The 19,870-nt window shown below is 44.7% G+C and overlaps 1 protein-coding gene across 2 annotated transcripts in view; it reads left to right on the top strand.

The window, feature by feature from the left end:
* The first annotated feature begins 2,744 nt into the window (after window positions 1-2,744).
* Window positions 2,745-19,870, top strand: part of APMAP (adipocyte plasma membrane associated protein) — a 41,230-nt gene continuing 24,104 nt past the window's right edge. The window contains exons 1-4 of one of the 2 annotated variants that reach the window (XM_073672511.1): window positions 2,745-2,933; window positions 15,784-15,900; window positions 18,775-18,890; window positions 19,641-19,733. In XM_073672511.1, coding sequence (XP_073528612.1) covers window positions 2,836-2,933; window positions 15,784-15,900; window positions 18,775-18,890; window positions 19,641-19,733 — 424 coding nt within the window. In that variant the 5' untranslated portion in view covers window positions 2,745-2,835. Of the gene's footprint in view, window positions 2,934-14,196; window positions 14,333-15,783; window positions 15,901-18,774; window positions 18,891-19,640; window positions 19,734-19,870 lie in introns of those variants that run through there. The other variant, XM_073672512.1, reaches the window with a different exon arrangement.

Genomic DNA, 19,870 nt, shown 5'->3' with positions numbered 1-19,870 from the left:
AAAGATTCATAAAACCTTGGCCAATCCCCCTGGCAGCCCGATAGTAGCATCCAAGAATTCAGTATTGTATCCTTTGTCTATAACCTTAGAAAAACTTTAAAAAACACCATTGTTCAAAAAAATTTTATTTATTTTTATTAGACACATTTTTTAGGAAATATTAAAAATATTGCAAATGTAAAAATAGAGACCCTACTGGTTACTATAGCTGTAGTTAATATATACACCTCCATTGAACACCCGAAAAAGTTATCTGCCATTGAATAGCTATTAGATCTCAATGAGTTTCTACCTACACAGATGAATTTTGTGTTGCAGCTCCTGGAAATGGTTCTGAATGAAAACTATTATTTATTCGAAGATACCTATTATTTACTGAAATCTGACTCGGCAATGGGCGCAAATGTGGACCCCTATATGCAAATGGTTTTATGGCATATTTAGAAAAAAAATTGTTTATACCTACCCTTTATTTTGTGAATATGCCAGAACCTGGAATAGGTTTATAAGATGATATTTTTGGACATGGGAGAAGCCCCTTGATTCACTCCTGACAATTCATGATTTTCTTAATAGTATTTTGGATGAACTGAAATTCAATATTTCCTATGACCTAAAAAAGATCATTTTTTTTAGTCACTATGGTTATCAATAATAGGGAAAACACGCTATCCACTGACCTATTTAAAAAAGCCACTGCTAGAAATAGTGTGCTACATTTCAATAGGGATCCAAGGGGTAACGTTTCTCCTTGTGGAGAGTGACGTGTTGATCAAAGCTTGAAGTGGGCAGAAACGTCCTATCTGTTGATTCAATTAAAAACTAATTCACCAGATCGATAGTGCCGGGACTTTATTGCAATCTATTGTGTTTGAAACTGGGCTATGAGCAAGACGTCTGGCTACAGGTGTTCGATTGACCTCATGTCACCGCTCTAAAAGGCTATCATGGTGCATGGCAAAATGGCAATGGAGGCTGGAAAGGAGGTCTATCCCCTTCAGCAATGAATCCCACTTTTGTCATGGACAAAATGCTAGCCAGAGATTGGTCTCCAGACCACGTAGGTAACGCCATGAAGAGGCCTTCATGAGGGAACATCACAAAGGTCCTACTCCCGGGTTTATGGTGTTGAGTGGCATAATCTAAGGTAGCTTGACCCCTCTACTCTTTATTTCAAGTACACTAAGAGGTTGCCATTGTATTAATGTGGTCAAAGAACTAGTGGTACGGCCATTACCCAAGTGTCCTAGGAGCCGTTTTTCAACTTGACGCCAGCCCGTATGTTGCTTGTACTACTGTGTGCGGTCTGCATGGTCTAAACATACTATCATGGTCTGCAGAGTTGGCTCTGATCGAGCACATCTGGGACATAATTGGTCGGCAATTGCAAAGGGAGCTGCCAGCAGTGGATCTTGATGATTTGTCCAAGTGCATTCTGCGTTTCAGAATATTCCTCAGACAACCATTAATAAGTAGTGATGAGCTCAAATGCTTGATACTTGAGTTTGCCTAGGGGACTCGGGTATGCACAGAGTATCGCGGGTGCTTGAGTGACATGTTCAAGTTCACCTGCCCGCATGTTTCACGGCTGTTAGTCACAAAACATGCAGAGATTACCAGTGTTTGTCAGGCAATCCCGCATGTTTTGTGGTTGTCTTACAGCCGCGAAACATGTGGCTGTGGGGACTTCAACATGTCACTCGGGCACCCGCGATACTCTGTGTATACCCAAGCACCCTAGGCAAACTCAAGTAACGAGCCCTTGCTCTCATCACCATTAATAACATCATTGATAGCAGCCAGGTGTGTAAGTGCGGGGAATTCTGCATGTAGTGCTTACACCTAATACTGAATAAATGAAGATGTTATGAAAATTTAGTTTCCATTTTTTTTAATAATTTCCATATCATTACCATGTCTATAGATCCTGTCAAATCCATAACGCCACAACTCCTTCTTAGTTTTGCTATTTCAATGCCAAGGAGTGTATCTAGAGCTGGTATTTTGGGAGACGCAACTCTATGACGCTATTGTTAGGCGCTATCATTACATGTGCGGCACTTGGGGGCGCCACTATTTGTATGGAGCTAGTTGCAGCATTTAATGTGGGGTAATGTGTGGCACAACTGTCTGGGGGCACATGGGGTATGAAGGCTCCTTTAGGGGGCACTTAGTGACTTGCACTATTTTTAGGGCCACTTTCTGTTTGGTCGTATTACACTTGAGGACACTTATGAAGAGCCATGTTTCTCCATCGCAAAGATGAAAAGTCACATGACAGAGGCTGCAGTGAGAGACCCTCCATGGAGCCCGCCGACCTGTGCCCCCCGCTAGGGGTGTCCTGAAAAACCCATCGCGGCAAAGTTTGTACACTGATGAAGTGCAGCCTGGAATATTGCAATACACTGCAAGTTTGTGGATTTCTTCCCCATTTTTCAGTACATTACACGGTAAAATAATTGGTGTCCTTCAAAACAATAACGTCCTGCAAATAAGCTGCTACCCACGGGAAGCATATATATATATATATTTCTGTATATCCGCACACACGCATCTGTATACTAGTATGGGCGCCCGCAGAGGCACCACAAGCCCCAGCATGCTGACCCCAGCTCCCCCCCTCGCCCTGCGCACACGTCGGGTTACACAGAGGTCACCCCCGTCTCTCGCGCTGAATTCTTTACAGCTCGTGCTTTCCTATTGGCCGAATGCGGTGTAATCCTATTGGACCGTGGTGTTGACAGATGGTTGCTGATTGGCTGCCGCAGACGTCCTCTCACTCTGTGACAGCGCCCGTGCACCGTGCCCTTGGTGTGAGCGCTGTACGGGCAGCTGATGACCATGGAGGAGGGAGACGGGCTGCGGCAGCGGAGGCCTATCCGACCGCAGGTCATCACCGACGAGACTCTGATCCAAGAGACGCACAACACCAGGTGGGCAAAATCAGCTGCAGCGGGTGGTCTTGGGCATGTGAGATCCACGCGTGTATGTGACATACTGTGGGTGGGGTCATTACACAGCGTGAAAATCATGTGTTTATGCTCCTTATTATCAAAATTGGTACAAATATTCCATATTAGATAAACTGCCACCACCGAGACTCTAATCCTTAACTAGCGCTATAGGGTCAGCTGTAGGACCCTGCAGCCACATATACATGTGTACTGCACCCATGCATGCATAGATACTCCGCACATACATACTGCGCATGCATATACATACATCACACATGGATGCGTGCGCATTCCACACACACCCCCGCACGTGGATGCGCGCGCATTCCACCCACGCCCCGCACGTGGATGCGCGCGCATTTCGCCCACGCCCCGCACGTGGATGCGCGCGCATTCCGCCCACGCCCCGCACGTGGATGCGCGCGCATTCCGCCCACGCCCCGCACGTGGATGCGCGCGCATTCCGCCCACGCCCCGCACGTGGATGCGCGCGCATTCCGCCCACGCCCCGCACGTGGATGCGCGCGCATTCCGCACGTGGATGCGCGCGCATTCCGCCCACGCCCCGCACGTGGATGCGCGCGCATTCCGCCCACGCCCCGCACGTGGATGCGCGCGCATTCCACCCACGCCCCGCACGTGGATGCGCGCGCATTCCGCCCACACCACCCCCGCACGTGGATGCATATAACTCGCAGCTGTAAATTACCTGCAGCCCTGCATGCACATATGCCATGGGACCTATCTGGAATCTTTATCCTCCCCAGCATCCTATGCAGATCATTGGGCGTGAATGAAGGGGTGCGGCCTCACAGACCCTTATTCGTCTATTTCTTTTACGTCTGGGACACTGGGAGATATACAGTGGTGGCCAAAAGTATTGGCACCCCTGCAGTTCTGTCAGATAATACTCAGTTTCTTCCTGAAAATGATTGCAATCCCAAATTCTTTGGTATTATTATCTTCATTTAATTTGCTTGCAAGGAAAAAACACAAAAGAGAATGAAGCAAAAATCAAATCATTGATCATTTCACACACAACTCCAAAAAAGGGCCGGACAAAAGTATTGGCACCCTCAGCCTAATACTTGGTTGCACAACCTTTAGCCAAAATAACTGCAAACAACCGCTTCCGGTAACCATCAATGAGTTTCTTACAATGCTCTGCTGGAATTGTAGACCATTCTTCTTTGGCAAACTGCTCCAGGTCCCTGATATTTGAAGGGTGCCTTCTCCAATCTGCCATTTTGAGATCTCTCCACAGGTGTTCTATGGGATTCAGGTCTGGACTCATTGCTGGCCACCTTAGAAGTCTCCAGTGCATTCTCTCAAACCATTTTATAGTGCTTTTGGAAGTGTGTTTTGGGTCATTGTCCTGCTGGAAGACCAATGACCTCTGAGGGAGACCCAGCTTTCTCACACTGGGCCCTACATTATGCTGCAAAATTTGTTGGTAGTCTTCAGACTTCATAATGCCATGCACACGGTCAAGCAGTCCAGTGCCAGAGGCAGCAAAGCAACCCCAAAACATCAGGGAACCTCCGCCATGTTTGACTGTAGGGACCGTGTTCTTTTCTTTGAATGCCTCTTTTTTTTCCCTGTACACTGTATGTTGATGCTTTTTCCCAAAAAGCTCTACTTTTGTCTCATCTGACTAGAGAACATTCTTCCAAAACGTTTTAGGCTTTCTCAGGTAAGTTTTGGCAAACTCCAGCCTGGCTTTTTTATGTCTCGGGGTAAGAAGTGGGGTCTTCCTGGGTATCCTACCATACAGTCCGTTTTCATTCAGATGCCGACGGATAGTACGGGTTGACACTGTTCTACCCTCGGACTGCTGGGCAGCTTGAACTTGTTTGGATGTTAGTCGAGTTCTTTATCCACCATCCGCACAATCTTGCGTTGAAATCTCTCGTCAATTTTTCTTTTCCGTCCACATCTAGGGAGGTTAGCCACAGTGCCATGGGCTTTAAACTTCTTGATGACACTGCGCACGGAAGACACAGGAACATTCAGGTCTTTGGAGATGGACTTGTAGCCTTGAGATTGCTCATGCTTCCTCACAATTTGGTTTCTCAAGTCCTCAGACAGTTCTTTGGTCTTCTTTCTTTTCTCCATGCTCAATGTAGTACACACAAGGACACAGGACAGAGGTTGAGTCAACTTTAATCCATGTTAACTGGCTGCAAGTGTGATTTAGTTATTGCCAACACCTGTTAGGTGCCACAAGTAAGTTACAGGTGCTGTTAATTACACGAATTAGAGAAGCATCACATGATTTTTCAAAGGGTGCCAATACTTTTGTCCACCCCCTTTTTTAGGTTTGGTGTGGAATTATATCCAATTTGGCTTTATGACAATTCTTTTTATGTTTTTTTCATTGAAGACAAATTAATTGAAGAGAATAATAGCAAAGAATTTGTGATTGCAATCATTTTCAGGAAGAAACTGAGTATTATCTGACAGAATTGCAGGGGTGCCAATACTTTTGGCCAGCACTGTAGAAGGGGATTAGCCAATGTATTTGTTTTTAAATAGCAAATCTTATAATAAATTAAACCGTACCTGGTAATTTACCGCTCGGCATGTTACCTCCGCAGCCAACCAGCGGCCATGGTGGCCCTGACATGTCCCCTGACATCATGGCTCCCACATCTGAGCAGTGGTGGCAGCAGTACGGCATTTGACTGCTGCGACCACTAATTGGCTTGTAACCAAAGAACAGGAGCAGCAGCAGGACTGTGTATAAAGCACATTTCCAGTGGGGTTTTTTATGTCAGTGCTGGAGTGGTGCTACTAATCCATATTCCCGGGCGCCACTCCAGTCCCGTGCCGCCATCTTGTGACTACAACTTCTGACTGACCGGAGGTAATAGTCACAAGCTCTCAGTGTAAGGCTGCGTGCCCACGTAGCGTTTTTCAAGCGTTTATGCTGCGGAATTTCCGCAGCGTAAACGCTTGTTAAACGCTAGGTAATCCGCTCCCCATGGTCCCCAAGGGGATTCCGCAAGTTCTATGCCCACGCTGTGGATTTTTCCGCAGCGTTTATGCTGCGGTCAAAAATCCGCAGCATGTTCATTAATTTTGCGTTTCCGCAAGCGGAATTGCCTTTTTCAATGCATTAAAAAAACGCAAGGCAATTCCGCATGTGGAAATCGCACGATAAACGCGTGTGGAATTCCGCATGCGTTTTTACTTGCAGAAATGAAGCAGAAATTTTCTGCTTCATTTCTGCATCGTGGGCACATAGCCTAAGTCTATGGGTGCCTTGTTCTGGCCTCATATACTTTACATGGAGTTGTGACTTCCGAATCTCCCAGCAAACACTGAAGCGATCCGATCCGGCAGGTCATAGAAAACCAAGTGGAGCTTTGCCGATAACAGAAGAAAAGGGTGACTGGTAAGTATAAGGGCTCTTTCACACATCAGTATCTCCGGTACATGTGATGACAGTTTCCACACGTACTGGAGACACTGACACACGTGGACCCATTCAAATGAATGGGTCTGTTCACAGCTCAGTGTGTTTCCACGGACCGTGTGTCACTGTGCTCCACACGCTGACATGTCTGTTTTTGGACGACAGCATGGATCACACGGACCCATTCAAGGCAATGGGTCCGTGTAAACATGTGCCGCACACGGATGCCATCCGTGTGACATATACAAGCGCCTGGGAATCTGTGTACAGTACTGAACACTGCCCTCATCATGGTTCCCTGCCGGCGCTGAGAGACACCGCTCTGGGCCCGCTCGCTGGAGCGAGTCATTTTCCCCGGCTCCTATGCTGATCAGTCGCATGGATTATAGCGAGGGGCACTTAGGAGAGGCGAGTATAATGATTATTATTTTTTTTTTATCTTATTTTTACACAGGGACACTGTGGGAGCAGACTACCACTACCCTCATCATTGTCCCTGCTGTGCTGATCTCAGCGCCGGCAGGAGCAATGATGAGGGTAGTGTTCAGCACCCAGCGCTTGGGAACAGCGCTAACTGTACACTGATTTCCAGGCGCTGGTCCGCGTGCTCCTGATGTGGCACACTGTTGCCACATGTGTGACACACTCGGACACCCGGGACACGGATATCTCTGGTACTGTTTTTTCCAGTACCGGAGATATGCGGACGTGTGAAACCGGCCTAATACTGGAGACAGGGAACTTAAATTAGCGGCGCCACTACAGCACTGCAATACAAATATAAAGCTGAAGTGGTGCTTTAAAGAGGACCCACCAGTTCTCCCGGCTGGTCTGTTTTATTAAAGGGAATATGTCATCAGAAAATGATGTATTGTTTTTATGTTATGTGTTTGTATATATTTTTTTATATACCGTATTTTTCTTTTTCATTCCACTATCACAATGTAAATTAGAAAATTTTGCAATTTTCACACTGGCCCCTAGGTCTTATGATGGACTCCTATTACCTGTTCTTCACATGGACATTAGTTAGCAGTAATGCACTGACTCAGACTTTTCTTGTTTACATAGAAGTTCTCCGAGCTTCTCATCTGAGCATCCTATAATCCGGACAGGTCACTGTGCAGGGAGGGGGAGGTGAGCTGTGACATCTATTGTGATTGGTGGACCCAGTGTTATCTACTGTATATAGAGGTATTACCTGCCATTTTAATCCTGTCTGAAGATAATAGGATTACTGAAATTTATTCTGTGCAGAACTGGAAGTATAAGTCAAGATTTCGACCTAGTGACCAGTGTGACTTGCAAGGTTTTTAGGGATGGAGAATGCCCCATGCAAGATATCACTCCCCTGTCTTTATAATGCCCCATGCAGGATGTCACCCCCCCATATAATGCCCCATGCAGGATATCACTCCCCTGTCTTTATAATGCCCCATTCAGGATGTCACCCCCCAATATAATGCCCCATGCAGGATATCACTCCCCTGTCTTTATAATGCCCCATGCTGGATGTCACCCCCCATATAATGCTCCATGCTGGATGTCACGCCCCATGCTGGATGTCACCCCCCCATATAATGCCCCATTCAGGATGTCACCCCCCACATATAATGCCCCATGCAGGATATCACTCCCCTGTCGTTATAATGCCCCATTCAGGATGTCACCCCCCCCCCCATATAATGCCCCATGCAGGATATCACTCCCCTGTCGTTATAATGCCCCATTCAGGATGTCACCCCCCCCCATATAATGCACCATGCAGGATATCATCCCCCTCTCTTTATAATGCCCCATGCAGGATGTCACCCCTAATATTATGCCCCATGCCTCCATACATTAAAAAAAAAAATACTCACTTCTCACCTGCTGCCGCTGCTCAGGTCTGGACTCCAGCGTCGCCGGCTTCTTCCCGCTCTGCGCTGCCTGTGATGGCTCAGGGGAGGGCGCGGTGGAAAGACGTCACCGCACCCTCTGACCTGAGACATCACAGGGAGCGCACAGCAAGAAGACAACGGATCTGCAGAGGCATGGGGAGAGGTAAGTATCCGGCTGCCGGGGCCCTGAGCAAGCGGGAGGGAGCGGGCGCTGACACCGCTCCCCTCCGCCCACAGCCCGGCGGGCCGGATAAAAATCCTCCGCGGGCCGCATGTGGCTCGCGGGCCACAGTTTGAGGGCCCCTGATTTAAACAATTCATTTACAGGTGACGCCTTCCCTTTAAATCTTGAATTCTTGTTTTACTGCACCTCCATCGTGTGCAAAGTGTGGTGGTCTACCCGGCCTATCAGTTCTGAACGCTTTCTCACTTAGTAAGGCCGGTTGCACATGTCCGGATATTTCCGGTACCAGGAAAACCGGTTCCGGAGATGTCCGTGTGTGTTTCACGTGTTGCATCCATGTGCGACACGTATACCGCATCAGGATCACAGGGACGGGCGCTGTTCCCAAGCACCGGGTGCTGAACACTGCCCTCATCATGGTTCCCTGCCTGCACTGCGATCAGCACCAGCAGGGACAATGATGAGGGTAGTGATACTCTACTCCCGGTGTCCCCACCTGTAAAAATAAGAATAAAATAATAAAATCCATGTACTCACCTCTCCTAGGTGTCCCCTGCTGTAATCCATGCGACCGCTGCTGCCGAGGAGCCGGGAAGAATGAGCCTCTCAGGAGCGGTGTCCTGTCACTCGCTGAGCGCAGCTCCGCCTCATTCTCCCTGGCTCCTCTGTAGCAGCGATTGCATGGATTACAGTGGGGTACACCTAGGAGAGGTGAGTACATGGATTTTATTATTTTATTCTTATTTTTACACAGATGGACACTGGGAGCAGACACTACTACCCTCATCACTGTCCCTGCTGGTGCTGATCACAGCGCCTGCTGGGAACCATGATGAGGGCAGTGTTCAGCACCGGCGCTTGGAAACAGCGCAATTCCCAGGCGCCGGTACATGCCACACGGATGTCATCCGTGTGGTACGTTTTGCAGACCGTGTATCCGCAAAAAGACGGACTTGTCTCTATGTGGAGCACATGGACACACGGTCCGTGAAAACAGACTGAGATGTGCACAGACCCATTGATTTGAATGGGTCTGTGTGTGTCAGTGTCTCCGGTACGTGTGGAAACGGTCATCACTCGTACCGGAGACACTGACGTGTGAAAGCACCCTAAATCTGCAATCCCCCCTCGCCGCGTTGCTTTAATTTCCTGAGTTTGGGAATGTTATCACTGTCACATTTTGAGTTCCCATGTGACCGTTCGTTCATGACGGCAGAGCTGCTCCTATTTCCATTCACTGAGGCTTTTTACTGTAGAAAGCTAATCCGTGTGTACGGTGTGACATGTGCGAGGCCTGCGACTCCTCCTCGGCTGTAAGCCGAAGCTTCCGTCATTAAGGGCTGACACATGCAGGGCGGATGAGGGCAGTGGAGGGAACCTGCTGTAATGTGATAATTACACTGACGTTTTAATACTCTGTATAGTGAGGAGCTGCTCCGGTGCTCTGTCCGTCATCCCGGGCTGATCCAGGAGTAAGATCTGTGATAAATCAGTGGTGACATTGCAGGGCTGGGAAGGATGAGTAAAGGTTTAAAGGGAATCTGTCACCAGGTTTTTCCCACCTCATCCTAAAGCAGTATAATGTAGGAAAAGAGACCCTGACTCCAACGATATGTCACTTACAGTCAAGGCTGAAAGTGTTGCCACCCTTGAAATTGTTCCAAAAAGGAAGTATTTCTCCCAGAAAATTATTGCAATCACACGTGTTTTATTGTACACATATTTGTTTCCTTTGTGTGTATTGGACCAACATTAAAAAAAAAACCAGAAAAAAAGGCAAACTGGACATTATTTCACACACAACCCCAAAATGGACCAGATCAAATTGTTGGCACCCTCAACTTAATATTTGGTTGCACACCCTTTGGCATAAATAACTATAATGAATCACTTCCTATAAACTTCACCATATTTGACTGTAGGTACTGTTATTTTCTTTGTAGGCCTCATTCAATTTGTGATAACCAGTAGAATGGTGTGCTTTAACAAAAAGTTCTATCTTGGTCTCCTCTGTCCCTCAGAGGCTTTCCCAGAAGGTTTTCGGCTTACCTACATTTTGGCTAACTGTAGTCTAGCATTTTCATGTCTCTGTGTCAGCAGTGGGGTCCTCCTGGGTCTCCTGCCTTAGCGTTTCATTTCATTCAAATGTCGATTGATAGTTTGCGCTGACACTGATGCACCCTGAGCCTGCAGGACAGCTTGAATTTCTTTGGAACTTGATTGGGGCTGCTTATCCACCATCCGGACTATCCTGCGTTGCAACCTTTCATCAGATTTTCTCTGCCGTCCACGTCTAGGGAGATTAGCTACAGTAAAAATGGATTGTAAACTTCTTGATTATGTTGTGCACCGTGGATAAAGGAACATCAAGATGTCTGGAGATTGTTAATATTTTTCAAAAATTTCAAGTCCTCAGACAGTTCTCTTCTCCTCTTTCTGTTCTCCATGCTTAGCGTGGCACACACAGACACACAATGCAAAGATTAAGTTAACTTCTCCCCTTTTTATCTGGTTTCAGGTGTGATTTTCATATTGCTCACACCTGTTACTTTCTCGTTCAAACTCACCTGCTTGAAACTAAGTTGTTTACCTACAATTTCGGAAAGGTGCCATCAATTTTGTCCTGCCCATTTTGGGGGTTTTGATTGAAATGATGTCAAATTTCCGTTTTTTTTTACTGTTTTTTTTTTTTTCTTGTGTTGTTTCAATAACAAAGGAAATAAACTTGTATAACAAAATATATGTAATAGCAATCATTTTCTGGCAAAAAAATACTTAATTTTCTGTAACAATGTCAAGGGTGCCAACAGTTTAGGCCATGACTGGAGTTTACTGGGTTCAGCTGTTCTGACACAATCAGAGCTTTTAGATTTAGCAATGTAGCAGAGCTGAGAAAGCTAACCCCGCCCACTCCAGGCTCTGTATGTACATAGCTATAGACAGCTGCTTATCAAAGTAGGGGCGGGATCGTACTAGCCTTGTTATCAATAATTTATAATCCCTGGACAAGCCCTTTAAAGAAGAACAACATGTCACCACGTCAAATGTGATCTTTTTCTGCTCTTATTTTATTCCCACTGTTCCTTTTTGTGTTTTTCACTTTTTTTTTATTTATTTTTTTTAAATCCACCATATTGTTCCAGAGATCTGGACCTTTTTATTTTGTAATAATTTAAATGGTTTTTATTGTGGGGGCGTGGCTCACAGGGTGATAAAGCAGAGCAGACTAAAGACACGCCCCCAGAGATTCCTGTGAGCCACGCCCCCTTGTTAAAGACCATAAAAATTAGCACAAAAGAATCCCATATCTTTGGAATATTATGGCGGATTAATAAAACAAACAGAAAACTCAAGGGAGCAGCGGAAATAAAATAAACAAAAATTGGTCGCTCTTGACCCGGTGACAGAGCCTCTTTAATTTCCGGCTGAGCTCTTTATTTCTGGCTGTTTACGACTGAAATGTCAGAGCTTGGCCAAGGGCTATAAATCTACAGTACAGACCAAAAGTTTGGACACACCTTCTCATTTAAAGATTTTTCTGTATTTTCTTGACTATGAAAATTGTACAATCACACTGAAGGCATCAAAACTATGAATTAAAACATGTGGAATTATATACTTAACAAAAAAGTGTGAAACAACTGAAAATATGTCTTATATTCTAGGTTCTTCAAAGTAGCCACCTTTTGCTTTGATGACTGCTTTGCACACTCTTGGCATTCTCTTGATGAGCTTCAAGAGGTAGTCACCGGAAATGGTCTTCCAACAATCTTGAAGGAGTTCCCAGAGATGCTTAGCACTTGTTGTCCCTTTTGCCTTCACTCTGCGGTCCAGCTTACCCCAAACCATCTCGATTGGGTTCAGGTCTGGTGACTGTGGAGGCCAGGTCATCTGGCGTAGCACCCCATCACTCTCCCTCTTGGTCAAATAGCCCTTACACAGCCTGGAGGTGTGTTTGGGGTCATTGTCCTGTAGAAAAATAAATGATGGTCCAACTAAACGCAAACCGGATGGAATAGCATGCCGCTGCAAGATGCTGTGGTAGCCATGCTGGTTCAGTATGCCTTCAATTTTGAATAAATCCCCAACAGTGTCACCAGCAAAGCACCCCCACACCATCACACCTCCTCCTCCATGCTTCACGGTGGGAACCAGGCATGTAGAGTCCATCCGTTCACCTGTTCTGCGTCGCACAAAGACACGGTGGTTGGAACCAAAGATCTCAAATTTGAACTCATCAGACCAAAGCACAGATTTCCACTGGTCTAATATCCATTCCTTGTGTTCTTTAGCCCAAACAAGTCTCTTCTGCTTGTTGCCTGTCCTTAGCAGTGGTTTCCTAGCAGCTATTTTACCATGAAGGCCTGCTGCACAAAGTCTCCTCTTAACAGTTGTTGAACAGATGTGTCTGCTGCTAGAACTCTGTGTGGCATTGACTTTGTCTCTAATCTGAGCTGCTGTTAACCTGTGATTTCTGAGGCTGGTGACTCGGATAAACTTATCCTCAGAAGCAGAGGTGACTCTTGGTCTTCTTTTCCTGGGGCGGTCCTCATTGTGAGCCAGTTTCTTTGTAGCGCTTGATGGTTTTTGCAACTGCACTTGGGGACACTTTCAAAGTTTGCCCAATTTTTCACACTGACTGACCTTCATTTCTTCAAGTAATGATGGCCACTCGTTTTTCTTTACTTAGCTGCTTTTTTCTTGCCATAATACAAATTCTAACAGTCTATTCAGTAGGACTATTAGCTGTGTATCCACCTGACTTCTGCACAACACAACTGATGGTCCCAACCCCATTTATAAGGCAAGAAATCCCACTTATTAAACCTGACAGGGCACACCTGTGAAGTGAAAACCATTTCCGGTGACTACCTCTTGAAGCTCATCAAGAGAATGCTAAGAGTGTGCAAAGCAGTCATCAAAGCAAAAGGTGGCTACTTTGAAGAACCTAGAATATAAGACATATTTTCAGTTGTTTCACACTTTTTTGTTAGCTATATAATTCCACATGTGTTAATTCATAGTTTTGATGCCTTCAGTGTGAATGTACAATTTTCATAGTCATGAAAATACAGAAAACTCTTTAAATGAGAAGGTGTGTCCAAACTTCTGGTCTGTACTGTATATCTATATTTTTTAACCCAGTATAAATACCTCTATATTTCTCAGTCTGGTGCTGGTTTTCTTTTTTGCCTGTGCCTGAAGGATTGCATCCTTTTCATTTCTGTGCCTTGTATGTAAAGCTAGTCTTGTTAGTCAATGGGAGTTTATTCTCAAGAAGACCCTGAAAACTGAGAATCCCACACCCTTGGAAAAAGAGGCTAGATGTACATACAAGGTGCAAAAAGGAAGAGCCTTATATCAAGAACATATGAGTACCAGATTCTGAAGATAAGCAGCATTTAAACAAAGAAATAAATTTTTTTATGAGAAGTGACAGGGGCTCTTTAACAATATTTTTGATTTAGGCTGCGTGCTCACTATGCGTTTTTCAAGCGTTTTTGCCACGGAATTTCCACATAAGAGATCACTGCTGATTGGGAGGAGAAGGAAGGACATGGTTTTAGCTCCTGAGACACTGAGAAGATTTTAATATATTTTTCTTAGTTTTTTTATTGTACTATACAGCAAAATAGGATCAAATGAAAAGAGGCAAATAACTGGGAGAGTTGGACATGAGGGGAATTTCATCACTTGTAACATTATGACACAACAGCCCTATGATTACAAGCGACACAGTTGTGTAATATGTGCACAGTGCTGTCAGCAAATCTTCCGGGAACAGATAATTTTTGCAATAATTAGGTAACAGAACGAGTGTAAATACTAAGCACCTTGCTGCACCTTCATTCCATGGTTATTACTGGAGCAGTGCACGTGTCAGGCTGGAAATGTGGTGAGTATTTGTTCCTTTTGAAAATCCATTTATTATTTATGGGGTGTTTCAGGATCAGCAAAATTCTGAGTAAAAGCAGAACATGCCATACAATAACCTGACTACCAGCCATGACTTGCCTAATGGATCTCCTATCACACCACACGAGACTCTCGGGTTCCCTGGGTGAAGCATCTGCAGATGGCATACACTAGGGGCACCAGGTGTGCTATGGTATTAGACAGAACCTAGGATTAAAACAAAATGAGAAAATATCCTGCAAGTAAATTAGTAAATACATACTATATGTAAATAACATAAGGGTACTTGGTTGACACTATTTTGGTCAAAAAAGCGTAAAAGCCACCACACCACGACAAGGTCAACCCTAATAACTCTAGTTCCTCACCTCACTATGTGACAGGAAGCGGAGCAGGACCGGGACCTGACTTGGTAACTGGATCACAACCATGTTACTGGCAGCTATCACAAGAGTAAAGGCATATGACTTGGTCATATCCTTAAAGGGGTTGTTCCCCTTCAGAAAACTTTTACCAACTAGCTCATTTTCTTGTTAAAAACCACTGCACTTTACTTAACTTCCCCGTGTCCAGCACTCTGTCTATGGCAATACTCCAGTGATTGTATATAGGCTCCCGATGTGACATCACTGCTGCAGCCAATCACTAAACTCAGCATCTCAGCGAATGTAGATGACATGAGCTGATGAGCTCAGTGATTAGCTGCAGCGCTGTTGTCACCACTGCAGCCAAACAGATCTGGATAACACTTGAAACTCAGAGGGTGAAAAAATTGCGACACACACACACACACACACACACACACACACACACACACACACACACACACACACACACACACACACACACATTATATAATTGTATATATTTTTTAACAGCCAATTCTTCCTGCAGGAAACAGTTTTCGAAAAGGGAACAACCCCTTTAACTCGTTAAAGACATATGGGATTGCTTTTCTGTTCCCTCGAGTCGTGACTTTGTTTTGTAGCTGTAGCTTTCTGGACATGCTATATATTCTATATATTATACCATCGTTTTAATGTAGCATTAAAATGTTCTTAATTGATTTTGGGGTGGGAGGAAGCGAAACTTAGAATTGTTCTAGGGTTGTAGCCGGAGAGCATGTCCATGTATCACCTCGTGCAGATGGAGGTCAGGCAGCCGCAGCCTTGTGTTATCACTGGGCTGGACCTGTGACTGTGGAGAAGATCAATAACTCTTTCTCCGTCAGTGAGCCGTCCTATCACTGATAAAACGTATGTGATAAAAATCAGTTATAACTAATATACGGTATGCTGGGCATTGTATATACACTCAGGTCAGATTGATGTGTTTTTCATGGTGGTCTCAGAGTCCCGGTGGTGATTTGTGTCCGTCATTAACCCCTGTTATATGGTAATCTCTAATATATCCGTCTTCTCTCCTCCTCAGCTCGTACAGTGGAAAGGTTTTCCGTGCCACATTCACATGCCTGGCGCTGTCACTCTTGATACCGTTGGTGGCAGCCCTGTGCCTTCTTGAGAGCCCGATAGAGCCCCAGTCTCTAAGGTACGTCTAAATGTGATATGGTGTTTTCTCTACCCGTGAAGATTTGTCTACAGAAAGCCTGATGCCAAATAATTAAGTGCTTCTGTCTCCCCTAAGATTTCTTTTGCTTTGGTTTTGTATTCTTAAAGGAAACCTGTCAGAAGCAGGGCTGTGGAGTCGGTAAGCCAAACCTCCGACTCCTCAATTTCCATGTCACCGATTCCAACTCCACGACTCCGACTCCCTCATACATGGCTCATGTTTAAGTGATAAATTTACTGTAGCACAGATTCATCTCAGCTAAAAGTCTAGACCCTTAGATCAGGAATAGGACAGACATTTATAGGACATTTCATAACTTTCCCAAATTCTTATGAAAAAATATTCCCCACAAACTGCATTGAACTACTGTACCCAATTTATTATATATTTTAGGAGTTGGAGTCGGTCCATTTTATACCGATTCCGACTCCACAGCCCTGGTCAGAAGGTCTTTGTCGTTAGTAGCCCCAAAGCTGTCCACACCTTATTCACGCCCTGTAAGATTTGCGTGTATTTGGGGATAAAAATAATGTAATGTTAAATAAATTCTGTCAGCAGGTTTTTGCTATGTAATTTGAGTGCAGCATGATGTGTGGATAGAGACCCTGCTTCCGGCAATGTATCACTTACTAGGCTGCTTGCTGCATTTTTTTATAAAATCACTTTTTTTTTCTGTGTAGCCCCACCCACACCACTGATTGGCAGGTTGTGTACACTGGCTGCCAATCAGTGGTGGGGGGCGGGGTTACCCAGCAGTAGGACTACATGGCACTAGACAACTAGTCCTGTAGAAATTATCTCCTGCTGATAAAACACTGATTTTATTGAAACCACAACAAGCAACTCAGTAAGTGACACCTCACTGGAATCTGGGTCTCTTCCCCTACATTATGCTGCTATCAGATTACATAGTGAAAACCTGCTGACTGATTCCCTTTAAAAGTAAATGTTTTCTGCAGAATCTTCCTTACATGAGAGAAGCGATATCTTGGCGCCCTTGCTTAACCTCTTTGGTAGCCTGAGGAGCAGCCATAAGATAACATGCCATAGGTAAAGACTTGGAGCTTTGGATGACGTGTCGGAAGAAGTAATGATTTCAGGCTAAGGGATTATTTCTGAAGTCTACACATGACTCCTCTTGATGACACAGGTCAAACCCATAGTGGCTCTGTCATCCTGAGATGAGAGGTCTCGGAGTACCTGCTAGGTAGTAGAGTGCAGACATTTCTCTTTCCAAATAATACTTAAAAATGAAATGTCCTGGTGGGGTGTACTCCTTACTAGTTGGGTAACATCCGGTACTGTAGACATACCTGCCAGACTTGTTACACTCTGTTTCTGTCGACCTAATACCCACTTTCCGTGTACAATTAACTTTTCTGTAAAACTAATTTCATGGTTCTTCAGAAGGGAGCGGTAGACAAGGAAAGCTCAAGGACAAGTGTCTGTATTTTTAGCCATGAAAAGTCCTGGCTGTTTTTATTTGGAAGGAGAGTAAATCCTTCTGCGTTCTGTTCTCACACATGGCCAAACTTTGTGGAGGCCAACTATTTTTTTTTTCTTTGAAATGTCATCAGATAAATGGAGTGAGATCAGATAATGATCTGTGGTTTAAATCAAGAGATTTAGTATAGATCAGTCACCTGACATCAGATGGTCGTTGAGGCCGAAAATGATTCAGAGTGAAAACCAGGATCGAATTGTGATTAAATCGTTCCAATTTTTATTTGTACAGATTAAAAGCATGGTGGGAATAATTCCACAAAGAGTGAATGGGTAGCACAGGAGCGCACGTGTTTCAGGCCGCTGCTTGTGGATTCATACAACACAATTTTAATCTGAAGAAATAAAAATTGGAACGATTTATTCACAATTTGGATGCTAATTTTTCACTCTGTCTGGATGATTGAGGGCCAGATGAAAACTTGCATAATTTTGACGCGACATGAGGCTGTGCTAAAATTTTCATGCTTTATGGCGTTCTCATACCATTTTCGATCAGCGCCAACAAAGTGGGTGAAGCTAAGACAGTGGCGTGGCAACCACCACCTATCAAATTCATGATGAGCGGCAGCATTCCTTACTCTATAAATCTTACTCCAGTCCCTGATTGGAGCAATATTTGTGGTGTGGTCTACATGGAGGTGCACGCCATTTGTCTGACGGTCCTGATTCATTAAGATCCCTGCATGTGTGGCTCATGTACAGAAAAAAGTAAAAAGCAATTACTTGGGAATGGAATAAAGAATTGAAAAAACCAAAATTACGAAATTAATCTGCAGTACAGCGACCTAACACAGATTAGATTAGTGGGGATACTGACAGGTTCCCTTTACTATTAAGTTATTCTGTAGAGATCACTTTTCAGTAGTTATCTCATTATCATCGCAGGCAGGATTACAGTAAAATGTAATCTGTACAATATACACAGGATCCACCATTCACAATATGTTACAGCTCGCCTCCTCCTCCCTCCCTCCGTAGTGACTGCTGCACAGATCACAGAGCATGCTTAGAAACTGCTCCCATAAGTCATTCCTTGTCAGTCAGATCAGTCACACGCTGGATGTCGTCCCATGACGGAGAGGTCAGAGAACCATCCTTCATGTTTCTAAAGCACGTAAGATAACCATGCTAGGGGCCCAGGATCTAGACAGTGATTTTTGGTAAAGGACAGACACTCAGTACTGTGGTCAGAAAGGAGATGAGGAAAAGCAATTGATTTTCAGTGAATTAGTGGCAAAATATGAAAATGCACAAATAAGTAAGAAACTATCCTGTCCGTGTCGGGGAACCTATGGATCACAGTATTATAATAGACTTCTAACATTGACATTGTGTTGTATATTTCAGCTTTTCACCGCCGCCTTTGATGACTGGTGTTCTGGAGCCAAATGTGAAACTTAGAAAAGCTGAGCGATTGTATGAAGGCCAATTAGTGGGACCTGAGTCACTGGCAAACATCGGAGGTACGACAGTACTTGTATCTGTGCTCTGTGTGTGGAGGAGAGCAGAGGGTTTGGAGCTCTGTGGAAGAAAAATGCAAGTTACATGTTAAAGGGTTTCTGCCATAGACAGATAGATGATAACTTGCTGATCACACGAATTCTAGACAGTCTAATTGGAGTAGGGGGTCTAGCATGCACAACACCTCCTTACTCATTGACTATGAGGCTGCTGGAGATAGCCGAGTGCTAGACCTCAGTAATCAGCAATTTATCATCTGTTCTATGGACACCTGCTAACTTTAAAAGGGTTGTCCGGATTAAATTGACAAGTCTGTAGTCGCTCTATGTGACTGCAGACTTGTGAATCCTCAAATTGCGCTCCGTGCGTGCTGTGAGGATTCTCCAGTAACCGCTCATGTGACCTCATGTATGCCATATGCATATTCCCGGCCACGATCCGACTAGACGCGGCCTCGTTCAATGCAAGTATAAGTATGCATATTATATACTTGCGGTCACATGACTGCTGTTACCCGGCGCTGACATCGGAGAATCCTCACAGTGTGTAATGCGCACAATGAGGAGATTCCCAAGTCTGCAGTCACATAGCGTGACTGCAGTCTCCTTTTAGACCAGACAACCCCTTTAAGACTTGGTACAAACCCTTCTAAGGGGTTCTCCCAACTAATATTAATATGTTCCATTATCATATCAGGACCTTATTTCGGGTGAGTGACGTATCCTTATGTTGGTACTTATGATTTTCTCTAGATGTCCTGTTTACTGGCACTGATGATGGCCAAATTCTGAAGATTGAAGATGACAAAATCCACACCATAGCGAGACTCGGGAAACCCCCTTGTGGTGAGAAATATAATCTGCATGTTTCTTAACAGAATGTAATGCTCATTTCTGATTACTGATCTCATATAAGGCTGTGTGCCCACTATTCGTTTCTTAAGCATTTCCACAGCGGCAATTCCGCCACAGAAACGCTTGGT

Source organism: Phyllobates terribilis, unplaced genomic scaffold (genome assembly GCF_046119375.1).
Source record: "Phyllobates terribilis strain yellow unplaced genomic scaffold, ASM4611937v1 Scaffold_3__8_contigs__length_932513732, whole genome shotgun sequence".
In the NCBI taxonomy this organism is placed as follows: Eukaryota; Metazoa; Chordata; class Amphibia; order Anura; family Dendrobatidae; genus Phyllobates; species Phyllobates terribilis.
This window is presented reverse-complemented; position numbering and strand designations above follow the sequence as displayed.